The sequence below is a fragment of the Bidens hawaiensis genome, unplaced genomic scaffold (genome assembly GCF_021521415.1).
Source record: "Bidens hawaiensis isolate Kalapana, Puna unplaced genomic scaffold, B.hawaiensis_p1.1 tig00026469_1, whole genome shotgun sequence".
In the NCBI taxonomy this organism is placed as follows: domain Eukaryota; kingdom Viridiplantae; phylum Streptophyta; class Magnoliopsida; order Asterales; family Asteraceae; genus Bidens; species Bidens hawaiensis.
Genome location: NW_027494258.1, coordinates 110,284 through 123,605, shown reverse-complemented (window position 1 = coordinate 123,605; position 13,322 = coordinate 110,284). Strand labels below are relative to the sequence as shown.

Sequence of the window (13,322 nt, the reverse complement as noted above, 5' to 3'; positions counted from 1 at the left end):
AAAGGTCTTGTCACATGGTTGGTTGCTAGAACGTTGTATTGAATTTGATATTATGTGAAAGATTGTATTATTGATATTAATTATGTATATGGTTGGTTGCGAAACCGTACGTTGTATTAAATTTGAACTCTTGAATTAGTCTACACTATATTTACTAAATTGGTGCCCGCATATGCGACTGTAAAACACACAGGTAATCACGTAACATGTGTTTTTTTTAAATATATATAAAAATAGGTTACAGCAATACGATACTCAAATTAAAAAAATGTTCACTATTATAGTGTAGATTTAAAAAATAAATATTGACATATGAAAAAGTTACATTCTAAAAATTATGGAGGGAAGTTAGTTTAGAAAGGATATTAAAATATTTTTATAGGCAAAGCGTAGAAGATAAAAGTGTAAATGTATCACAATAGCTCCTCTAAATTGTGTGATTGTGTACTCTATTTTTAATATTGCAGTTCTAAGTGGGTTCTGAATGGATGAAAGAGAAAATGCTATTGTTCATTGGTATAGTTAGAAATAACACTGTTCATCCTCTTTAATTTTTAAATATTTATTTGTTGAAAGTGGTGTGAGTGAAGGTTGAAAAAGAAAAAATAGTGATTTTTAATGTAATTTTAGGTTCCGAGATAAAGGAAGGAATATGAATACCCTAAACTCTCTATTTGACAAGTTCTTTTTTACTTTGTTTTCTTCAATATCTTTAAATATACTATGATTTAAAAAATTCGAACTTACCGTTGCAATGTGCTTATTTTTGTTGACGTTTCAGTATAAATTTTATTCAACAAGTCGTTAATTATAACATATCAGCCAATTAAGCATGAATACACATGCCAATTGATCATTATTATAATATGGTTGATAAATACAAATTTCAAATTACACCCTCTAAAAAAATACATGAGGCAGATAAATGCGTATTTCAAACTACACCTCTAAAAAAATTCATAAGGTTTGGTATCCGATACCATTTATTCGTTCCTAATTCAAAATGCTATATCTATGTCTTGTATTTTTATCGTTTTTATAAGATTTTTACCTGCTGATACTAAATTATAAAAAAAAAGTCATGGCCAAATTTTATAAACTTAAAACGAACTTATTTTTTTTTAATAAAAATTCCACCACACACTTCCCCATTGCTCTCCTCCTCTTGACAATAGATGTTTTGCAACAGAAGTTAACTTTAATTCTTTAAATAAGTATCCAAGAATCAAACACGATCTAGGAGCAAAATCTCTTTGACAAACTCACTTTGATAGACTAGATCATGACATGCATATGGTGATTTTAAACACACCATTTTAGTCTCAGTTACTCCCATTAAAGCTCCAATCTTGAGGTATGATCTCCTAAACAAGAAACTATGTTCTCATACACCTTAAATTATACCAGATTTAGCATTTAGAGACTTCACTTCATACCATTCATCCTGAACGTTTTGGGTTTGTATGTCGGGTTCGGATTCATATTTTATCCCTACACCAAAAGCAATATCATCTTGCAAGCTCATTTAAAAAACAGAAAAGAAAAAAAAAGAGATGAAAGAAAGAAACAACCACCTTTACATAAGCATAACTCAAACAAACAATAATCTACAATCTTCAGAAAAGATGAGAAAAGGGCAAAAATGGAACCGCAACTGCACCACAGATATGCAAGCTCCCAGACTCGTGTCGGTTTCTAAACAACACCTTATCAAACAATAAGTTCTCATTGCCGTCAAGTAATCCATACGCATCCGTGTTGTAATTAGTATGTCTTGAGATGATTCCATCCATGCTATTATCTTTCTCAAATGTTTTGATGTAACTTTCAATGTCGTGTTGCAGCTTTATGCTCTCTGTTTGCTTGTGACCAAATGAGAAGACAATTTGTTTGTCCCGTTCGGTACTATCAGTGGTTTCAACAACTCTATCCGTCATGAGTTTGTTACAACTACTTTCAACCACTGAACTGGATACCTGGTCCCCATTAACGATCTGTAAATACAATTTGATATCAAATAGCATGAGAACACACTCATGTTGTGTGTGCGAAGAGAGGAAAAGACGCGATGGCATTTTCGTAATACGCTGTGCTACAACACACATAACTATCATAATAATACTTACGCTCCGGTTTTTACAATTAACCATTACGCTACTTGCAAAATTGTGTGGTAGCCTAATAAGACTATTTACGAAAATGCCACCTCATGATATTTGCTTCACTTCGTAGGCTTCACACATTAGTTATTTGTACACGATCCTGTCCCTGCACATGCACACATATATATAGAAAAGAGGGGGGGGGGCAGTGGTAAGTAATTGTATAATTGTCATTCTTTTACGCGTATGTGTTACGAGTACCTATGCGGTTCTCTGCTCAAGAAATATTGTGAATACACACTGAATAAAATAAAGTGTTCGTCTTTCCAATTTTAAATTTTAAAATTAAGAGATTTTCTTAATAATTTTTAACTCTGGAACTTAAAAAAAGTTGAATAATTAGGTTAATTTTTTGTTTATGTATATTAGCTAGTAGCTACAGTGCTACACACGTGTATGCAATAAGCACAACATTTAACAGAATATGAATAATTGCGTTGCACATTCAAGAAGAAAATACCTGTTGGTCAATGCGAGAAGTGTTTGCCGAGTTAACAGACGGGTCTTCTGCAGCAGAGAAATCAGAACTATCAAAAGTCGATATTGAAACGCATTCATCAAAATAAGATAACGCTTCATCTGTCAAACGTTTTGACATCTTTTTTCTTTCACTGCTACTCTGTCGCTCAAAAAACAAACCACAAACACTTAATACACTAAAATTTGTACCAACATGAATATAATTATTAACTAAGCATACTTTTCGTCCTAAACGAGACCGATGAGAACTAGAGGTCTTGGGTTCTGGAAGCGTCTCCTTGAGAATTTTGCTTAATTCCTGTCTGTGGCGTTCCTCAATAGCCAAATCGGATCGAAGTTTTCTAGCACGCTCTTGGGACTGCACATACGAAGTTAATATATATACTTTATAGTTCAATAAAAAAAAAACTAATGGTGCCAACTCTGGCCAAGTCAAGCAGGTTAAAAGTTGGAGAAAATGTAAGTTACAATCCATCTAACCTCCTATATCATTTTATTTAGGAAAAAAAAAATCTTATTCTAATATGATAGCCCTATCATAAGCAAGACGCCACCGCCAGCCTTGATACACGCCCTCAAAGATGGAGCGGTGGTTGCAGCTGCTATGAACTCAGCTAGTGTCACAGTCCGACCTGCATTTGTCACCCTGGTCCACGCACGCAATGAACCAGCCCCTTAACCCACGCATGCACACCACCATCCAGGCAGAAGTTTGAGCTAGAAATCAGTCGGTCAACAGATGTAGTTAGCTGTTGTCATGATCCCATCCAACCGCTACAGCAGCAGCCACCTAACACTGTCCCGTTTTGTTGCACCACCAAATTAGGAGCCGATCGAGATCAGCCAACTACAATCAGCAGGTTGCTGATCAACATCCGCACACGATTGCAGCGGCTCTGTTTGCTGTTTGATTCAATTAGCAGCAGTCAGGTTACTTGATCGCAAGAAACCTCTTTTGAATAAACCGTGATACTCTATACTCCTAACAGTTTGTCGCATAAGTGTGAGTTAAACAAGTAGGCCCTGTCTCATCCTAAGTAGTGATCTGTATCTCGAGTTGTTCATAGTAGCTAACTATCCCTACTTTGATCCTGTAAAGTATAGTTTTTCGCTAAACATTTGTACAACACAATAGCAGAGTTCTCATAATCATTTCTAACATGCTAACTATGTATAGAAAAGATTTGGAAAGTGGAAAAAAAACCGCTGCAGATTAACTAAACATGATCTGAGTATCTGACCCGTGATTAAAAACCTACTGATTTTCACTTGTTAACCAACCCACCACTTCGACACGTAAATATCACTTAGTGAACTATAGTTTCTACCATGACCTTAAATAGTTTTGCCAGTGCACTATATGCTTCATTTTTAAGATCAGTAATCTGCAACGGTTAATATCAGTTTTATATAAAATATAACCATAGTGACCATTTTCACACAGACGAGTTGGAGCTGGGCCATTTAGTTAATATCAGTTCACTAAGTCACTAAGCTTTGTTAATATCAGAGGTAGCCTAATAAAATTATAGTAAAAATAAAGAGAAATTACTGCTTCAAGCTCTTTGGCATATTCCCTTCTTATGTCCAACACTAACTCAACAGCCCCAGGTTTAGGAGATATATCAGTACTCACAAGACCACCACTGCCGTTTCTTCTAATGGCCTATAAATATAAAACCGAACAGATATTAGATACCGTAACGGACAAACAAACGAAAAAACAATGTTCTGTTAACTAATTACGTCGTGAAGGTCATCTTGCATATCAGCAATAGCACGTCTCACTTCAGATCTCACAGTTTCATATATTTCATTGTTGGCTGCCTCTTTTTTCAAATTGCCAACTTCAAACGACTGCAAAACAATGAAACGAAAATGTCACACAAGTGCACAACAATATGCTTGTAAGCGAACCATAACAAACGATTTAAAAAATTTCATATACGAACAAACTTAGCAAGCGTAAACTAATGAACATAAAAAAGCTAACATAAATGAACAAACAAGACACTTAGACGTGTGTTCATGTTCATTCGTTTAACTACATGAGCAAAAAAATTTCCGCCGAACGGTTCACTATTGTTTGTTTGAATACAAGCCACATAACAAAAAAAAGTTGTTTAGAGAAGAAACAATTTATTCTTTTTTTTCTTTTTTTAAGTTTTACAATAATTCTTTTGCTAAAAATACCATTAGAAAACTATGTTATTAAAATAATCTGACCTTCACCAATACAGTTAGTTAATAGGTTTTTAAAATTTTGAAACTCAAAACCAAGTTACACCGGCCAGTTTAGGAGTGAATAGGTTGGGCTTACAGTTTTATGGTTCGAAATACAGGGTTTCATGGTCCGGTTTACAATTTGAAACTGGCTCGAAATGTTAAAAAAATAATAAAAGAAATTTCTTTTACTAAATATAATTATAAAAATAAATTATTTTGTCTTGCATATGAATAAAAATTATAATACGCCCTGCTTGCGGTGCGCGCATATAATGTATATATGTGTGAACCCTCGGGTGGGCAAAAGTAAAAGTGCACTAATTTTGACGTTATTTTACTAATCTCGTGAAAATAACGTTAAAAGTGGCAGAAGGTTAATCAGGCATCATGTGGTGGCGTTGATAGCCGAAAGACAAGGGCACATGCACCAATCAGCCGGTGTCCCTGATGATTGAGTGCTATGTGCCTTATGTCCAAGGCTTGATGCAAAACTACTATCGAGCCGGGGGTCTCACCGGAAGCAGCCTCTCTATCCCTATGGGATAGAGGTAAGACTGTCTACATCTTACCCTCCTCAGACCCTACCATAGCATTGCTATTGGTGGGATATACTGAGTACGATGATGATGATGATGATGATGATGATGATGATGATGATATACAAGTTTTTAATAATAATACGTAGATACTGTTTATTAACCCGTTTAATGCTATTAGAAAAAAATCACTTCTTTCTTTCATGAAGGCTTTAATGCTCAAAAGGTAAAAGGTTGATCTTTTTATAAACCTAGTAGCCTAACATTTTACTGAACTTTCAAAAATCTAATGGTATGATTTCGTGCTCATAAAAAACAGCCCAAACCGTCAAACCTCCAAAACCGAACCGTTTTGGCAAGTTTAAAGTATAATTCTGACCTTACAAAACTATGCTATTAAAAATAATCTGAACTTTACTTATAGAGCGAGTTTAAATTTCAAGTTTCAACCCAATTGAGCATTTTCAATTATAAATACTTCATCTATCTAATTATTAATAATAATACAAAATCTAACCTTCATCTGCTCATAAACAGCTTTAATTGTTTTCTCTTCAGCTTCTGATAAAGAACCGGTGGAGATGCCATCTTCACAGTGTGAATCAAACTATAACAAAATAACGCAAATGGCGTGCAGTAAGCTCCAGAAAACAGATACGTATAAAAAGTAGAAAACTTTAACAAACAACTAATTCATGAAAGCTCACCGAAGAACCAACTGATGGACGGGAATTCCTCACTGATTTAATGCCAGAAACTGAATGCTTACCGGACACCCAAGGTGTGACCGGTATTCTTGATTCTTGTTCTGCTTCACTCTATTTCACAGAATAACAATAACTTGGTGTTTAAGTGTCCGTGTTGTAAGTGAATCTCAAGAAATAAACACACTAAAACTTCAATTTCAAGATTCAAGATCAATATTGGATCAAGTTAATTTTTAAAAGACTTAATTTTGCTATTTCTACGTAAGCGTGACTCTTTTTTATTATATATTTTAGGAACTGAAACAAATAATAAGCATAATGCAGTTGAAATTAATGAAGTAAAGAAAGATTTCAAAACCTCAGAAGCTACTTGGGCCCTGGAAACTGATCGACCTCGCCAGCCAGATCCATTGCTCTCAGTTGATTTAATGCCAGAAATCAAATGCTTCCCAGACGCCCAACGTGTGACCGGTATTCTTGATTCTTGTTCTGCTTCGCTCTATTTCACAGAATAATATACAATTAACAATAACACTTGGTGTTTAAATGTCTGTTTTGTAAGCAAAATTCCAAGAAATAAAGACACTAACAAAAACTTTAACTTTAGCCTTCAAGATCAATATTAATGGATCAAAGTAATTTTTAAAAGACTTAATTTTGCTCTCCAAAAACGGCTAGCGGCTTATCTAGTTACTCATTCGCCTTCTATTTCGATGCAAAAGCTACTCTTTTTTTTAGTGAATGAGACACATAATAAGCACAATGCAGTCAAAGTTAATAAAGTAAACAAATTTTTCACAACCTCAGAAGCAAATTGAGCCCGGGAAACCGATCGACCTCGCCGGCCAGACCCATTGCTCTTGTGATTATTATTATTCACCCGAGACAAACTTCTCCGGCGACCACTAACCACCTCCGTTTGACCATCATTCCTCTTGACCGACCGACCTCTTTGAATTCGATCCACATTTGAACTCTTGGATTCTGACGCACCCACATCAATCGGCGTCGAAATTTCAGTACTGTTGTCACCGCCGGTGGACCAGTAAAGAGGGTTGTCTCGCTTGTTCAAGAATTCGGTGGATATGTCGATTTGAGGTGATCGAGAGATGGCGTTGACGCTCAAAGACCGTCGTAATTTGGGTTTTTGTGTACGGGAATTGGGATTTGGGTTGGTTTTGGAGGAGTCTCTTCCGCCATAGCCGTCACTGCTTCTTTTGGAGTTGGATTTGAAGGCTGCAGTCGCCATTGATGGAATACAATACAAATTGCTTGCTGGCTGGGTTAGAAGAGCGGGCTAACCAATGTTCTTGTTTTACTACCAAAGCAACTACCAAATGGCTCAAAACGTGGCTGCTAATTTGGTAAATTGTATTATAGTTGTTCAGAAGTTAAGTTAACTCGGTAACACAGCGTAAGTTGGCATTGCTGACTCGTTATTAGGGTGATATTCCCTTACTTGTGGAACCGACACTTGCCTTTGTTGATCCAGTTGCTAAGCGGTTTGGCTGATCAACTTATCTTTACGAGTGTTGTCTATTCGTGCATGATTAGCACCGAGTCCATTGCAGTTGGTGGTGTTTGACAAATACGTCAGACTTAATTGATCTGGTCTTAGACCAATTTTCAGGTGAAAATGAAAAGGCTTGAAAAAATATCATTTTAGTGATTTAGTCATTTATCTATACAAAAACTCGTGGAACTAAGGTCATGCAAAGGGTTTGGTCCAGCCAAAACCGGACCGAACCTGTAAGTCTCATATACCGGAAACTGCTGATGAGGGTCAGAGTAGAGGTGTACAAAAAAACCGATTGGGACCGGTTTTAGGCAAACCGAACCGGTTTGGGTTTAAAACTGGTTTCACCCAAACCGGTTTCCAAACCGACCTAAACCGCCAGTTTCAGGACCGGTTTCCCTTAAGATCGACCAAATCGGTTTTTAAACTAAAATGGTTTGAGGAAAACCGGTTTAAAACCGGCTAAAACTGGTTAAAACCGGTTTATAAACCGAGCCGAACCGACGTGACCAGGCCGACCTATCTTGTGTCTAAACCGGTTTATAAACCGAACCGGTTTGAGTCAAACCGGTTTTGACCAGCCGTTGACCAAACCGGTTTGGTTTGGGTTTAAAACCGGTTTTGTACACCTCTAGGTCAGAGAACCGCCCCTAGTACGCATTAAAGGGTTAAGAACTTAAGGAGTTTAAGGGTCAGTTTTAAGGGTTTATGGGCTAGATCCATTTAAAACTGAATTGGGCTCAAAATTACTGCTGGGCTCTAAATGACTTCAAATTCCAGAATGTTTTGTTGGCCTGTTGAAAACATTTTACATTTGTGAAATTGTTGGGCTGTTAAAATAAGAAACCATTTTTTTTTCTTCAAGAACACCAAACATGTCTATAGGCTATAGCATTTCCGTTCAAATATGGCTCACTTCGAAACGTAAAAAATAAATTAATTAATTAATTAATTAAATAAACAAATTAAGCCTTTAATCAGGGTTTTTATTTTTTTATTCAAATTAGACGTTCAAATGAAGTATTTCTTCGGTCTATTCTCAATCTTCAAAATAGCTATTCATAAATTTTTATTCATTCCTCGTAGACTCGATCTTATCAAAAACAACTAAACAAAACTAACGATTAGAATTAAAACAAAAAAAACATAGAATGTGCTTAAAAAGTAATAATATTTACCTTTTGCAAACTCGTCGGATTTCTCACGGTATTCCTCTTTATTTATTTCTTTTCTCTCATTTCAAATCTATTCCTGTGTGCAAATTAACGCCTCAATAACGGTGGGGGATAACAATCTTCTGTCGTAGGCTTCAACCACCCATCTGCCCGTATTAAAGGCAGACTCGGAAGCTACGGTTGAAACCGGAATAGACAATATAGCTAAAAAAATAAAAAAAATTAGTTGAAATAAATGTCACACCCCGACCAAAGGCGGCGGAACATGCCGAGGTGTAACGATTGTCCAAAAGCACATGACACTAATTAAAGTGACAGTATTTAATAAACTCATTTCATTTCACAACATCGAAAATGTCACATAACAATTATCCATAAAATAATCATAAACAAGATATCACAAAATATGGCAAATTGATATTGTTCATTTTTACTAATATCCTAAGGTCTTTGATGTCGTTTTCTTCACAATCATAAATCAACCAATATGCAAACCTGCAACATTTCATAAAATAAAGTTTGTCAACACAAAGGTCGGTGAGCAATTCATAAGTTTAATCATATTAGTATATAATAAAGATAGCCACAAAACTTGCATACGAGACGATAAATAAAAGTGGTAATTTGGATAAATAGATATCGCTAAACACATTAGCGACACCTAGCTATAAGGGGATGCCAAATAGTCTAGGATTTTATAGTTATCATTAATTGCATTACATTAACGACACCTTGCTATAAGGGGATGCCAAATAGTCTAGGATTTTATAGTTCCAACAACCAAAAGCGATAAACACATAGGCATATAAGAATAGAACACCAAATCGAGCAATTATTTAGGTAAAGTATACAACTACGTTTGTGGTTTAAGATTCAAATATAAAGCATTTTGTTGAATAAGTATGAAATGTCACCCCCAAAATAAAAGATGAAAAATGAGGTATGAAGTACTCACCTTCAAGTGGTAAACTTGAAAGATGATAATTTGGAGATTTGTCGGAACAACGAGTTTAACACACAATGCCTAAAACGAAAAGAAGTCTTGAATTTAGAAAGGTTGTCTTGAAGGTCTTTAAACAAAATAAATGTTGAGAAATGTAAATAATTAAAGTTTAAGGTTTAAAATGTGACTATTTAAGAATTTATAATAATAACCCTTTAAAAATGTAAGTTTGCTCGAAACCGGGTTAAAGTATCTAACCTTAATATTTACTCAACCTATGTTAAGTAATAAGGTGGGTAAAATGCAAGAATGCAAATCCCTTTGGAAAAAAGATACTAAAACGGGTTTTTTTTTATCGAGTGTTCGGGTTGTCGGTTCGGGTTTTGATAATTGGTCAAACCCAAAGTTAACTTTCCAAAATATCGAATGTTATGAGATAACTCAATAAAATTTAATAAGACTTAACCAAGTATGTAGTTCCATTGTTTTAGAACTAACAGCGCACGTTAAGCGAGTGTTCGGTTTTGTCGGTCCAAACTTTGTTATGAGATCAAGTTGGATCCAACATTTCCAAGTACTTAAGAAAATATTTAAAAATCAATTTGTAACTATTTTTAAAGAAATATATAAGTCATGATGGCTAAAAAAAACACACTTGTGTGTCTTAAGCGAACAAGAATCGGTTTGGTTCGGTTTCCATCTCACAACAAGTTCATAGATGGTTTCCACATGTCCAAACACTAAATAACTTGTATAATAATATACAAATAAAAAAAATACCAAAAGTTAACAATAAAGTCTTTAAACAAAAGTTCGGTTTTCGGTTCGGATCGTGTTTCTGGTTAAGACCGAGGTAAGATTCTACAAACCCATAACATAGAATTTGTAAAAATGATTTTAGAAACTTAGATCTAACACTAAGTATGTTTAAACAAACAAAACTAGTAACAAAATTCGGTTTACGGTTTAGAACTATTTACTGTTAAACCGAAGCATAGACTCTTAAAAACCCATAACCATGGAACTTGTAAACATGACCAACAAACTAAAATAAGCAAGATTAATATGTATGAACAAGTTATATAGATGTATATATATCAAGGACACGAAGTCCTCCATGAAGCCTTGCCTTATGGGGTCCGAAACCTCATCGACCGGAATCGGAGAAGTAACTACCAAAGGTAAACAAGGGGTGTATATTATATATATATTGCACAACCATAACCAATTATTAATAAGGCTACATAAACTAATTAAGATGAAAGACCAAAATCCTTCAAGAACACTTAAGAAGCTAACCTTGAATCTTTGATGTTTGAGAGAGTTTTTTTTTTGGAGTTGTAGCAAGGGAAAATGAAGAGGAAATGTGGTGTATATATAGGGTAATGTTGGTGGTCAAATATGGGTGTGAGACACAAGAGTTTTCATGCAAAATGGATCAAGACAAAAACACAAAACAACAAAAAAAAAAAAATAATAAATAAATAATAAAAAAATAAAAATAGGATGTTTTCAAGACCCAACAAGTGTGAAACAATATTGTAACATAAATCCATCATTTTCATTATAACATAAGCTTCGGTTTAAAAATCGGGTCGGTTTACATAATAAACAAATACAAAAACGAATACAAACAAGACCCGAAATTGACGAATATCACAATGAAATTTTAAAAAATGAATAATTTACTTAAGTGACAACTTTTACCTTTCGTCATCTGTATCATGGTTTGATACGAGTTAAATTTACCTTTTGCTAAAGCAAAATATTCAACTCGTCTTTTAAATCTTACTTAATGGTTTTTTAGCAGATATTTTTCATCATTCCACTATTTTTACTAGACGATTGGCCATCCCCGAAACTTCTCAAGTTGATTCTTTCACAATTGGTTTTCTCCCGAGCTTGTTTAACTTTACTTTATGTAGTAACAGTAATGCTTGAATCATCATGAGCTAAAGCCTCATACTCTCTTAAGTAGTTGCATCCCATATTTCATCTCATCAACCTTCAAATCCTTTTATCAAATTCCCAAAATAAGCCTTTTGAAGAGAGAAACCTAAAATAAGTCAAAAGTTTTCAAACTTCCATTAATAATCCTTAAAAATCCATAGCCGCTATAAGATTTGTTTCCCCGTTGATTGATTTCGTCCCCCAATAAAAGAGCGACACATGTAAAGCATCCGACATACGTCGATGGTTTTGTAATCAAATCTATCTGTGCCGATGTTTTTTGTCTGAAAATCATCTCCGCAAAAATCATCTCCTCCGTGATTTTTGGTTTCTTATTCATCTCTTCCATGAGTTTCAAAAAAAGTCAAAATCCGTGTTTTTTTTTACCAAATGAATTTCAAATGAATTTCGTCTTTTGACATAAACCCATAACAATCTTCATCTTCATTGATTAAAAATGCATATTTAAAGGAGAAAAATATTAAAATAATTAAAAATAAAAAAGAGAGTATAATATTTTTTTTAAGTAAAAATACAGACAATAAAGTTTAAGTTTCAAAAAAAATAAAAAAAATACGGACAGCTATGTACAAATTTGATGTGTGTTGAAATAATGATTAAAAATTGAACAGTAAAAGCACCCGGGCATCACGGGGGAGTGTTGGCGTGTACATACAAATCATCAACTGTAGACGGATGTGATTGGGTGATGGCTTTTCTGAATAAAAGAAAGAAAGAAAGACGTCTCATTTGATTTGACCCTCATTTCACATTGCTCACGTCATCCACGTTACCAGCCCCTCACTTCACTTAGGCTGAGGGGTGTGGGGCTTCAGCGGGGGCGCGAGAGCCCCTCCGTTCGCGCCCCCAGGCGCGAGCACCACAGCACCGGGGCGCGAGCACGGAATTCAAAGCAGGCGCAAGGTGATTCGCGGGACCTGTAGGCGTAAAGGGACATTGGGAGACGTGAAAGAGCCGTTGGGACATGAGAAATGAGCCGTTGGGCTCTTTAATTTAATAAAAAAAAAGTGTTATTCCTATATATAAACTTAAGATCACATAAAACAATTACTACACCCAAAATCACATAAAACAATTACCACAACTTCAAAAAAAAAACCCAAAATCAACCCATCTTCCAAACTTTTTTTTAAAAACATGTCTGGAAATTGGTACCCAAACCTTGATTCAGATTATAGTTACGACGATTTATGGTCGTCACCAGACCAGTCGATGTTTTATACGAAAGAGATTGATCGAAGAAGACCAAGCCGAAGAATAAGAATAATGTTTTTTTAGTACTTTAATTTTTATTTTATTTTTAGATATTAATGTGTTATTTTTTTAATGTGTGTTTTTTTTAATAATTTATGAGTTTTTTTAATAATACGTTGTTTGAATATATTTATAGGCTGAGGGGTGTCGGGGGCTCTAATGGGGGCTCAAGTGGGGGCTCCAGCCAATAATATTATGACGTGTGGCTGAGAGAGAAACTGGATAAGGTGGGTGTTGGAGCCCCCGCTGGAGCCCCTGGCCCTGGTGTGGAGGGGCTCCAGCAGGGGCTCCAGCGGATTTTTTTTTTATTTTTTTATAAATATATTCAAATAACGTATTTTTTTTATTTTTT

The 13,322-nt window shown here is 35.0% G+C and overlaps 1 protein-coding gene across 1 annotated transcript; it reads right to left on the bottom strand.

Annotated features, from left to right (window-relative positions):
• Nucleotides 1–1,566: 1,566 nt before the first annotated feature.
• LOC143573493 (uncharacterized) lies at nucleotides 1,567–7,360 on the bottom strand. Its single transcript, XM_077058357.1, has 9 exons — nucleotides 6,914–7,360; nucleotides 6,470–6,610; nucleotides 6,112–6,222; nucleotides 5,922–6,011; nucleotides 4,389–4,499; nucleotides 4,195–4,308; nucleotides 2,863–3,000; nucleotides 2,623–2,781; nucleotides 1,567–1,994 (listed from the first exon to the last, which is right to left on the bottom strand). The coding sequence occupies exons 1-9, from the start codon at nucleotides 7,358–7,360 to the stop codon at nucleotides 1,617–1,619; spliced, it is 1,689 nt and encodes a 562-aa protein (XP_076914472.1). The 3' UTR covers nucleotides 1,567–1,616.
• Nucleotides 7,361–13,322: the final 5,962 nt, after the last annotated feature.